The 12,841-nt window shown below is 39.0% G+C and overlaps 1 protein-coding gene across 1 annotated transcript in view; it reads left to right on the top strand.

Annotated features, from left to right (window-relative positions):
• Positions 1 to 12,841, top strand: part of TAF2 (TAF2 RNA polymerase II, TATA box binding protein (TBP)-associated factor, 150kDa) — a 95,347-nt gene that overhangs the window by 61,099 nt on the left and 21,407 nt on the right. The window contains exons 19-20 of the mRNA XM_006830830.1: positions 848 to 917; positions 2,105 to 2,214. Of these exons, the coding sequence (XP_006830893.1) occupies positions 848 to 917; positions 2,105 to 2,214 (180 nt within the window). The remainder of the gene's footprint in view (positions 1 to 847; positions 918 to 2,104; positions 2,215 to 12,841) is intronic.

Below are 12,841 nucleotides of genomic sequence, written 5' to 3'. Positions count from 1 at the left end.
CACACACACACAAAACAAGCTGGATTGGCACAGTGGCAACAACAGTGGGTTCCAGTGTAGCCAGGACCATGAGATTGGTGCAGGAGCTGGTAATGTTGTTTCATTCTGTTGAGCATCAGGTTGTTTGGAGTTGGTACTGACTCGACGGCACCTAGCAAAAACATTATGTATCGGTGCTCCGATGACAAAATAGAACAGATGGCAAATTTTAGAAGTAAAATTTTGAGTGTAAAGGAAAACCTTTAAAATTCATGGCAACAAAATTTGTTGAAAAGAAGGTGCATGATAAGTTAATGGATTCCCTTTTTTTTTTTTATGTCATGTATAATCCTCACACTGCTTTTTTGACTGCCTTTTATGTTACGTTGGAAAGTTAAGACTGCTATCCAGTCTTAAATAGACTAAACCATATGGGGGAAAAATAGTACAATAGTGTTGAGATGCCATAGTGTATTAAGCCTGCCTATAATTTGATCTGAATATCTAGAATCATGCTTCTATTTAAACACATTTTATCTAGTTATTCTTTGCTACTCTAGGGTCCTTAATAATCTATTATAAATTCTAATTTGATTTCTGTTGTTTGCCATTGATTTGAACGGTAGTGAAAAGCATGTACTAGGTCTTTTTATGTCTAGTCTGCATACGTGTATGCGCACAGCTTATAAAATTTGCAGTGATCCATTGTGTGAGAAATATAGACACTTGCCTGTTAGCCATCAACTCTGATTGAAAATCTAACCAAGGCAGAGTCCTAAATAATGAAATATATAGATTCCTAAATTGCCTGTTCTTACTTTTATTGAATTTGTTGTAATTAACAGCAAATACGTTTCCTTATTTTCAGTGGACAGGAGTTACGAAGAGCTACAATGGCTGCTTAATATGATTCAGACTGACCCTGTACCATATGTAAGGTTAGTCTTTGTGGTATAACATTTTAGTTTTGTAAGTTGTAAAGTGAAGTGAGTCCTGGTGTGGCGCTGTGGGTTAATGCGCCAGACTGCAAAGCCATTTGAACTGCAAGGTCTATGGGTCAAGTTAACCAGCTACTCTTGGAAACCCTATATAGGGTCACTATGGGTCGGAATTGACTTGCCGCCACTTAACCACAACAACAAATGAAGTGAATATTTTCAGTAGAAAATATGTATTTATTTATGTTCTTTTTTGTTTGATTTCCCTTTCGAAGGACATTTTTAGCATACATTGTTAATAACGTAAATTGTTAATAACATACATTGTTAATAAAGCTTACCTCCCTCACTAAATGCCATCACTGCCTTCTCCTTTCCTCTTTACCCTCCTCATATGGTGTATCTTATCATAGTAGTAAATGTCTAGTTTTTCAGGTCTTATTTTGATCACTTGGCCCTATTATTTTCACAAGACTGTATGTGTTCAGGTAGCTTCTTTGAAGAGATTAAGTTTAGATGACAGCGTTTAACAGTTACTCTCAATGGGGATACTTTTCTTTATCAGCCTCTCAAGCACAGCCATTCTGAGGAAACCTTTTATCCATCTCGTACTTATAATGCTCTCTACGTTGCTATGCTTTATAATGATACTACAGTGATGACGGTTATGTTCAGTTTATTATCTCAAGGGTAGCCTTCTTCTTGCTCAGTATGTAAGCCTTCTTCTTGGTCCCTGTTTTGCCCCATGTAAGATTGTGGTGCTGTAACATATACTGTAACTGGATTACTAACTGCAAGGTTGGCAGCGTTGCTGTGAGTCACAACCTGCTGGATGGCACTTAACAACGACAGTAACCAGTCTTTTATGTCAGTTTTTCTAGACAGTAGAATCTTCGTTTTGGGAAGTGGGAAGGAAAACATTGGTTAGGATTACAGAGGTCGGTTTAGAGGACTTCATTGCTTACTAAGGAGATTTTACAGAGTAAGCCTGCCAGAATGTTTCAATGAAAAGCAGTAAATATTTAAAATGTAATAGAGTGTCTTTAGAAACTAAACAAAACACAAAGCTAGACCTAAGAGGATAGGCGGTACAATACAAAGGAGGAGATGTAAATAATAATTTTCAAATATTTTATTTTATAGGTAGCAAAAATTAATTTATATACATATATATTTTAACTTTTCAGGCATAAGATTCTAAACATGTTGACTAAGAATCCACCTTTTACTAAGAACATGGAGTCTCCCTTATGCAGTGAAGCCCTGGTAGATCAACTTTGGAAACTTATGAATTCTGGTGAGATAACACCATCATTAGCATTATTTTATTTATTATTTAAATTAGTTCACTTTATTACACATTTCTGATAATGGAAGTAACTTTTTATTTCTTTTTTTCGATATATGAAAGTTATCCACACTCGCCTTTAAAGTGACCACCGGGGTCACTTTAAGGATAATGATACCGTTATCATTTGTTAATGATAAACTCAGTCACTTTACCCCCCACAAAGTGGTTGAGGAAACAAAAATATTACTTTATGTGAGCGTATTCTTAAATGTTGAAAGAACTATCAAATGAACCTATAAAGTATTATTATTATTTTTAAATGGAGGTTAAGAATAAATCTTATCTCTTCTGTAATTTTTTAAATGACATATTCGATCTAGAATTATTCAATTTATGCTCCAACCACTAAAGCTAGTGATGATAAAATTGGAGAATTCTACCAACTTCTGTAGTCTGAAATTGATCAAACACGCAATCAAGATGTATTGATCATTACTGGAAATTGGAATGCAAAGGTTGGAAACAAAGAGGACAGATCATTAGTTGGAAAATACGGCCTTGGTGATAGAAACGAAGTTGGAGATCGCTATTTACAATTTTGCAAGACCATCATAAAAGATGACTATACACATGGTCCTCACCAGATGGAATACATAGGAATCAAATTGACTTCACCTGTAGGACGAAACAGTGGGGTAGTTCCATATCGTCAGCCAAAACAAGGCCGGGGGCAGACTGTGGAACATATATATGCAAGTTCAGGCTAAAGCTGAAGAAAAGTAAAACAGGTCCATGAGAGCCAAAGTATGACCTTGAACATAACCCATCTAAACTTAGAGATCATCTCAAGAGCAGATTTGGTAAATTAGTCATTAATGACCAAAGACCAGAAGAGTTGTGGGATGACATCAAAAACATCTACAGGAAGAAAATAGAAGGTCATTAAGAAGACAAGAAAGAAGGTAAAGACCAAATTGGATGTCAGAGGAGAAGCTGATACATGCTCTCCAGCATAGAGATGGGAGACAAGTGAGACAGTAATCATAACCAGTTTCTGGCTCAGTTGTTCAGATTATAAATTAGTGGGAATAAAGGGAGCAGGGGGAGTGGCGTTAATTATCGGGAAGAGTTTTTTGTGTACGTGGGACCTTAGACTGAACTGGGAAGATGTTCTAGAGGGCTTCCCATTGCCCTTTCAGTCCTGACTTGGGTACATGAGTGAATATGGTCTTTAAGTGACTTCCTTTTTTTCCCTCCACTTTGGTATGATTTTTGTGAGGCATGGGTTTTTTATATGGTAAAATTAATATAATCATGTTAAACAGTTTATCTGGAAAAATACGTTTAAAAAAAATTTGCACAATTCCATTACATGAGCATTAGTAAGATTTGGGTATGTTTGGTCTTTAGAAAAATAACAGACCAAAATTTAGTGTCCAGTAATTGTAGGTAAAATGGTTTTAAAAGAGCATTTCGTCATGAGAATGTGTGGCCACAGTTGTGAGGATGGTGCAGGACAGAGTCCGTGCTTCCTTCCGTTTTGCAGAGGGTCACTGTGAGTCGGAAAGACTCATCAATGGCACTTAACAATAGCACGTTATCTCATAAAGGTACTCTTTAAGAAATGACAGTGGGAATTTCCCTGAAGCAAAAGGCCCTTAACCCTTGATGAACCCTACCTGCCTTCCACCCCTTCTTGGGTCCCCTCGGAATTTGTCACAGAGATGAGTGTTACTGTTGGAGAATCGAAGCCGATTTCAGAAACTAAAATGAGGAACTGCTGGTGGCAGAATGCACAGAAATAGGATTTGCAAAATGGAAGTCAGTTTGAGGGTGAGACTGACAAACTATGAAATGATATTCATGAATTTAAAAGTGAATTTATAACTGAGTGAATATTAGGAATGCTCATTTTAGAACTACACTGGAGAGATTTAGAACTGATACATAGAACCTGGGAGTCCCAGGGTTGCCTGATCTCTGCTTCTGCACTCCGGGGAGCTACGGAAGCAGAAGTAGCCTTCCGACAGGTGGGCTCTGAAAACACACACACGCACAGAAGGCTTATCCCATTCCTGAGTTTAATTTTCCCCTACAGCTTTTTCTTCCTCACACTTTATTCACCTTGATTGATTCATTGCTAATGCTTTGCCACTTTCACTTAATCATTTGTGTGTGTGTGTGTGTGTGTGTGTGTGTACATACACACAAAGGGGCTTCAAAAAGTTTGTGGGAAAATGGAATTGAAAAATAATGGGGTTTTTTCCATGAACTTTTTGAAATCCCATCCTATATATTTAGGATAAGCACTGGACTGCAAGGTCAATTTGCATTGTGAGCTCTGGTGGCCCTGCAGGATAATCACTGAACTGCTAAATGCAAAGTAGGCAGTGCAAACCCATCAGCTGTTCTCTGGGAGAAAGGTGAAGTTTGTTGCTACATAAAAGCTGCTAACCAGAAAGTTGGTGGCCCAGAGGAAAAAGACAATGTAATCTGCTGCCGTAAAATGCGCAGCCTTGGAAACCTGATGGGGCAATGGGGCAGTTCACTCTCTCCTCTACGGGCACTCGACTTAGAGGCAGTGGGTGTTTTATATGTGTGTGTATCCGTGCACATATGTATCTAATACACACACTTAGACAAACAATCCTCTTTTTTAAAATCATTTGAAAATAAACATCAGGATTGCCATTCCTGAATATCCACACTGCCATTATCACACTCCATCCTCATATTCAGCTATCTCCAGTTATCCCAAAACTGATTCCTGTGTTTTGTGGTGGGGTGTCCTGGAACTCATCCTGCCTCATGGTGACCTTGTGTGTACAGAGTAGAGCTGTTCCATCGGGTTTTACGGGACCTTAGGGAAGCAGCTTCCCAGGTCTGTCTTCAGAGGTCCGTCTAGATGGGTTTCAGGTGTCAACTTCTTGATTAGTGGAGAAGGTGACCCAGGAACTGCAATACAGCTTTTATTAAACAATTCATCCTCCACAGAAAGACGGTGAACTTTGAAAAGAGAAACCGCTTTTAAATTAGGTGTGTTTTTTGTCCTTAATGGCTCTAAGACTCTTAAGTTAGTACTTTATTTTAAAACATCTCATTCTCCAGAGCCAATCCTGGTTTCCAGCATTCATTTATTCACCAGTTATTTACAGAGCAGCTTCTGTTTGCCTCCTTGCTTTGTTTTTTCTGTATAAAGCTGACTGTCATAGTTAAGTTAGTAGATGGACCTAGCAACAGATAAATTAATACAAAATGGTAGTTACTGAAAGATAGAGAAGAGCAAAGTATTTGGGGAACCCAATAGAGATGCAGCAAATTCTCTGAACACTAGAATGTTCATGAAGAATCAACATTTGAGCAAGGTCTTGAAGCATGGAAAAACAGTTTGCTAGCAGGAGAATAACATTTTTAGGCAATAGAAGTCTATGAAAAAGTCTCCAGTCAAATTTGTAAGGGCCTTTGGAAAACAGTGTTATCTGGACAGGTAGATTAGGTTCTAGATGACTACAAAGGCGTTAAGTATTTAATTTCTAAATTCATTTTATTTTTTGTTGTGGTTGCAAATATACACAGCAGAACATTCACCAATTCATGAGTTTCTACATGTACAATTTAGTGATGTTGATTATATTCTTCAAGCTGGTACTCAGTCTTGTTTTCTTTATCCAAAAGGTGTTCCCATTTTAATCTCTGAATTGTTTTCTTCTCCTTTGTAAGTTTAATGATATACTGCTATTCATTTTTAATGGTCTTTTATTGTTTAAGCAGTTTCAGATTTATAGGAAAAAATGCATAACAAGTACAGAGTTTGCCTCCTCCCCCTGTCTGCTATTTATGCTGTTACTAATACCTTATATTCCCGTGGTCCATTTGTTATCATTGATTCACCACACTTGATGCATTAATTCAACTCAGTAGTTTGCATTAGAATATTCACTCTTTGTGTTGCACCATCCTGCCTTAAAAGGGCTGTGTACTCTTATCTGTTCATCCTAGCCCCCGTCTGGACTCTGGCAACCACTCATCTTTGTACTGTCTCTTGGTTTTGTCTCCAATAGTAGGAGTCATGCTGGGTTCGTTCACTTAGAATGCATCTTTAAGGTTCCAGCTTGACTCTGCCTTTTAAAATTAATAATACTCCATTGTATGGCTGTATCACAGTTTGTTTATCCATTCATCTATTGAAGGACATCTTGGTTCCTTTTGATTTAGGAAAATTAAATGAATAAGACTTCTGTGGACATTTGTGTGCAGACATTTATCTATACATGTTTTTTCATCTCATGGGTAAATACATAGAAGTGGGACTGTTGGATCCTATGGTAAGCCTGTGTTTGGTTTTGCAACAACCTGCAAAACCAAACACAGGCTTACATCCATGTCTGAATTCCATGTTGTCGTTGTTTTAAATTTTCCTTCTCTGACTAGACCTCAAAGTACCACAGCAGAAAGATGTGGCGATCTCCTTCAGAAAAATGAGCCATTGAAACCCGGACACACATGGGGGTCACCAGGAGTAGACATCAACTCTGTGGGAACTGGCTCATCTATAGGTGTGTGTTGTTGTCAAATGCCTGTCTAGTCAGTTCCAACACATAGTGGTGCTGTTGTATAGGGTTTCTGGGTTTGAATTGCCATCCTTGCAGTTAACAGTCCAGTGCTGATCTTACAGCACCACACCAGGACTCCATGTGTGTTGGGATCTTATTGTTTTAATTTGCAAGTCCCCAACAACATACGGTGTTGAGAATTTTTTCATATGCCTATTTGCCACCTGTTACTTTAGTCTTTTGTTCATTTTATACATGAGTCGCTGGTTTTCTTACTGTTGAGTTTTAAGCATTCTTCGTATAATTTAAATATTTTGGATATAAGTCCTTTGTCATAAATGTGTTTTGCAAACAACATATTTTCTCCCAGTGCTTGGCTTGTCTATTCAGTTTCTTATCAGTGTCTTTCACAGAGCAGAAGTTTTTTACTTTAGTGAAGTCCAAGTTCCTTTTTCTTTTATGGATCGTGCTTGTGGGATTGCATCTCAAATGTCATCATCAAACTCAAGGTCACCCAGACTTTCTCTTAAGTTCTTCTCTAGATGCTGTGTGGTTTGTGTATTACCTTTAAGTCTGTGATCCATTTTGAGTTCACTTCTGTCTACTATTCCTTTTTAACCTTCCTCTTATAAGTACCAAATTTTAATATCTAAGCCGGTTTGGAAAACAACAGAACAAAACCTTATCATTGACCTTTCTCAGGAGCAAAGCAGTGTTTAGATGTTTGTTTCTCCCACCTGAAGGCCTACTAATAAAAGCAAGACCAGAAAACCAACAGAAAAACAAAAAGAAACAAATATAATGTTCTGGAGGTTCAGTGCAGTAGGTATTATCCTTAAATTGACTTAAAAGAAAAAAAACAAAAAACCCTAACTCATTAAAATAAGTTTTCCTGTTTGCTTTTTTAAATTAATAGTTCAAACAAACAGAAACCTAGTAAAACTTATAGTCAAATGGCTGACTGGATTCAGTGTCACATGTAGCTTGTAGAAGTTTGGCTATTGGTAACACAAAGCATTAGATGTGATTGATCTTCGCGGTTTTGTTTTCTTGTAAATAGTGTAAATGTATTCTACTAGGGCATTCTGCTTTTGCCTAGTGATAAAAATGTCTGAGATGCACTGCTTTTCTTGCTACAGCTCTGGGAAGATAATGGGGCCAACTGCTCTGAGTTGCCAAAGAATCTTGTATTGCTCACTTCAGACAAGTCTCTTTCACTTCCCTCAGAGGGTTGATCTCCTTCAGTCTTTCTGGAAACCTGCCCTTCACAGAATCTTCACAGGTGTAAATTTCTTTGAGGAGAAAGATAATGAATGCCTACCAAAAGTAAAGTTAATACTTCAGACCCTGGAGGTGCCCAGATATACATATTCCAGACGAGGGAAAAGGACTCCTGGTATAAAATCTTTACTTTTATTCCATATTGTCTTCCCATTTCTAGTTTCACTGTAGTTTTTATTACATAGAAACCTGATTCTTTTCAAGAACTGCTGCTGCTTTTCTACCAGTGTTATGTGGCTGCTATCTAACTCCATAGTAGCAAAAGTGCAGATGTCTCAAACAGGAACAGTGATTGCTGTTGCAAGGCAGTATATTATACACAATGCCTGTGTTGTTGTTAGGTGGTATTTGAATTGCTTCTGACTCACAGCGACCCTGTGCCTGACAGAACAACAGGACAAAGTACTGTCTGGTCCTGCACCATCCTCCCAGTTGTTATGTTTGAGCCGATTATTGCTGCCACTCTGTTAGTCTGTCTTTTTATTTTGAAGTTTTTATTGTGAATTGTGTGTTAGTTTACATGTGTGAACATTCTCTTTACAGTCATCCTATCGTACTTTGTTTCATTGCAATGATCACAGTCCCCTGCATGCATTATCAAACACCCAAAGAGTACACCTCACTCTCCTGCCCCCCGGCCACCAGCACAAAGCCCCTCTTCCTCCCTGAGTCCAGAGACCCCAGCTACTCCTGTCCACTTTATTGCCTCTGCCTCTATCCCTAGTGTCACTGCCTCTCTGGATATGGTCTCCCACTTCACTTTTTTCCCTTGATGGTTCCAGGGATCTCTGCTCCTAAACTGCAAAGTCAGCCACTCCCTTCCTTTTGTTACCAAACATTTACATTTACCTTTCCAACACTCACTGTCAGACCTGATAACAGTGATTCCCTATTGAACCACAGGAGTCCTTTCCCCCTCACCTTCTATCAACTCCATCCAGACAGGTTGGAAACAATTTAGTGGAGATTCTACCTTTCCCTGTATCTTCTGGAGCTAGGTTCCCTATTGAAAGCTTGTAAACCAGTCACTTCTTGCCTTTGTGGTGATGGTTATGTGCCCTGGAGTCGGTTCCGACTCATAGTGACCCTGTATAGAGTTTCTGAGGCTGTAAATCTTGACGGGTGCAGAAAGCCTCATCTTTCTCCCACGGGAACAGCTGGTAGTTTTGAACTGCTGACCTCATGGTTCGCAGCCCAATTCATAACCACTACGCTACCAGAGCTCTTTTGTAGTCCCCCCATTTTGGGTAGCCAATGTCTAAGTTCCCCCTCCCTGTTGACCCTGTGTACCAAGGGGGTGGAAATGATCTTCACTGTAGAGATTTGTCATTGCCTTTGTCATACTGCATCCACAAACATAGGTCAAGATCATCCACTTATAGTGGGTTACTTTCCTCCCCACCCCCCACTCTTCTTTATTCCTATAGTCATGTTCTGATCATCCAGCCATTGATGTCAAATGGGTACTATCTGCAAGTGTGGGTGTTCTTGTGCATCCCCCCTCACTTTATATCAGCTGGATGCTTCACACTCCGTTCTAGTCCTCTGGGGCCATATCCTTGCCCCTGGGCCCAGGAGTCTCCAGGTCTTGTCATACTGCTGGGTAAACAGGTTTCAATCCAGGTTAACAGGATCTATTGAATGTGGCCCTTATCAGTGACCAGCATGGTCAGCAGCAGGACCATATGCCTGCTAGTTTATTCCATTTGAGTTTCAGTCTTAGAAGGGGGTTTGCCTTGAGGGGAGCTGACCACTTGCCTTGGTGGCTCCCTGGGGAACAACTTGCTTGTTCTTGTAGTAGTCAGTTGGACTGCTGTTATTGTTTTAGTTTTTTTCTGCTGGTCTTTCTTTCAAGAAGTATCTTCTTCTGTTCTTCTAGCTGTTTCAGACTGGTCTGCTTGGCCTTTCATGTGGGAATGCCCCACCTCAGAAGATTCTGGATGGGGATCAGGATTCCACCTATGGTCTTGTGCAATGCAAAGGTTCTCCAGGAAGCCTTCTTCACTGGGCAAGTTCTAGCCCCATTTTAGGTATTCCAAACAGTTATAAGCTGAAGGTGGACTTACAGTCTTTCTCTGGTGATGTTTCTGACTATTCCTCTCTCTCCCCTTCAGGTGTCTATTTTACAATAGTAGGCAAGGGAAACCAAGATTCAACAAACAGCCAAGCATCTTAATATCTTTTCCCTACTTTTACCCATTCAAACCATGCCTCAATCTTTGTATCCACAAGCTCTATGTAAACCTGCCTAGCTGGTCTCCCATCTGCCTTATTTTTCATTTCCCCTTCCACTTCTAGTGTATTGCCAGCCCCCTCAGCACCATACTATCCTGAGTATATTCCATATCCTGTGTTCCACTATCCTGTGCCTATTCCCTACCCTGTGCTCCACCTTCCCCTCCCTCCCCCTCCCTCCACTCCATACACCCTGGTAAACAACAACAAAAAATTTAAAAAAAACACACAAAAATAAAAGTTAATTTCCCCCCCTTTTAGTGTGGGTGCTTTTTCTTAATCTTTTACAATAATGGCTCTATTATTGTAATCAGTCCTTTTTTGACTGACTGATTTCACTCAATGTCCTCCAGGTTCATCCATGTTATGCGGTGGCATGCTGCTTCCTTGCTATTCTTCAGGGTAGCATAATATTCCATTGTGTGTATATACCGAAGTTTGTTTATCCAGCCTTCCATAGATGGGCACTTTGGCTATCTCCACCTTTTTGTTATTGTGAATAGTGCTGCTATGCACATTGCTGTGCATATATCAACTCGTGTTAAGGCTCATATTTCTTGTGGGTAAATACCAAGTAGAGGAATTGCTGGATCATAAGGCATCTCTATTTCCAACCTTCTGAGGAAGCGCCATATTGCTTTACAGAGTGGTTGGACCATTTTGCAATCCTACCAGCAATGTAGGAGCGTCCCAGTCTTTCCACCACATCCTCGCCAACACTTAACTGTTCTCTACTTTTTTTATCTTTGTTATTATTGCTGGTGTGAGATGATATCTCATTGTTTTTGTTTGCATCTCGGAAATGGCTAGTGATCATGAACATTTCATATGTTTGTTGGCTGCCCGGATCTCCTCCTTGGTGAAGTGTCTATTCATGCCCTGTGTCCATTTTTTAATTGGGTTATTTGTCCTTTTCTTGTAGAGGTGTTGTAGGTTCCTCTATAATTTGGAAATTAGTCACTTGTCTGATGTTTCGTTGCAAAAGATTTTTTCCCATTCTGTGGGCTCCCTTTTTACTCTTTTGATGAAGTCTTTTGATGCACATAAGTTTTTAATTTTTAGTATGTCCCATTGATCTAGTTTGTTTATTTTTATTTGTGTACGTTTCAAAATGTTTGGTAGTCCGTGTATGCCCTTTATTAGAGCTCTCGCATTTTCCCCTATTTTTTCATTGATGACCTTTGTAATTCTGGGATTCACATTTGGGTCTTTAATCCATGCTGAGTTGGTTTTTGTATAAAGCATAAGGTAGAGGTCTTGTTTCAGTCTTTTGCATATCGCTTTTCAATTCTGCCAGCACCATCTGTTGAAAAGACCATCTCCTCCTTATGCAATATACTTAGGTACTTTGTCGAAAATCAGTTGGCTGTATGTGGATGGGTTAATTTCTGGATTCTCAATTCTGTTCCATTGATCAGTGTATTTTCCATTATACCAGTACCAGGCTGTTTTGACCACTGTAGTCATATAGTAAATTTTGAAATCAGGGAGTGAGAGGCTTTCTACCCTGTTCTTCTTAAGCAGTGCTTTGCTTATCCTTGGTCTCTTTCCTTTCCATATAAAGTATGTAATTGTTTTTTCCATCTCTTTGAAGAATGTCATTGGAATCTGGATCAAGATTGCATTCTGTGTGTAAATTGCTTTGGGCAGTATTGACATTTTCACAATGTTAAGTCTTCCTACTCAGGAGCGTGGTATATTCTTCCATTTTTGTATGTCTATTTTGGTTTCTTGCAGTAGTGTTTTGTAGTTTTCTTTGTGTAGGTTCTTTGTTTCTCTGGTTACATTTATTCTTAGATATTTCATCCTTTGGATGGCTATTGTAAATGGTATTGTTTTCCTAATGTCTTTTTCAGCACTGATACTATTGGTATAGATGAATCCAACTGATTTTTGGATGTTGATCTTATACCCTGCCAGTTTGCTGAATCCTCCAATGAGGTCTAGTAGCTTTTTTTAATTGAGCTTTTGGTGTTTTCTATATATAGGATCATATTGTCTGAAAATAGAGTTTTACTTCCTCTTAGCCAATTCGAATGCCCTTGATTTCCGTATCTTGCAGTATAACTCTAGCTAATACTTCGAGCAAAATATTAAATAGGAGTAGTGACAAAAGGCATCCTTGCCTGGTTCCTGTTCGCGGAGGGAAGGCTTTCAGTTTCTCTCCATTGAGAGTAATGTAGGCTGTTGGTTTAGTATATATTCTCTTGAATATGATGAGGAATTTCCCTTCAATTCCTATGTTGTTGAGTGGTTTTATCAGAAATGGATGTTGGATTTTGTCAAATGCCTTTTCTGCATCAATGGATATGATCATGTAGTTTTTTTTCCCCTTTTTTCTTGTTTATATGTTGAATTGCATTGATTGTTTTTCTAATGTTGAACCATCCTTGCATCCCTGATATGAATCCCACTTGGTCGTGATGTATTATTTTTTTGATGTGCTGCTGGATTCTGTTGGCTAGGATTTTGTTGAGAATTTTCACATCTATGTTCATAAGGGATATTGGTCTGTAATTTTCTTTCTTAGTGATGTCCTTCCCTGGTTTTGGTATGAGGGTTAT

The sequence above is a fragment of the Chrysochloris asiatica genome, unplaced genomic scaffold (genome assembly GCF_000296735.1).
Source record: "Chrysochloris asiatica unplaced genomic scaffold, ChrAsi1.0 scaffold00001, whole genome shotgun sequence".
NCBI classification, from domain to species: domain Eukaryota; kingdom Metazoa; phylum Chordata; class Mammalia; order Afrosoricida; family Chrysochloridae; genus Chrysochloris; species Chrysochloris asiatica.
This window is presented reverse-complemented; position numbering and strand designations above follow the sequence as displayed.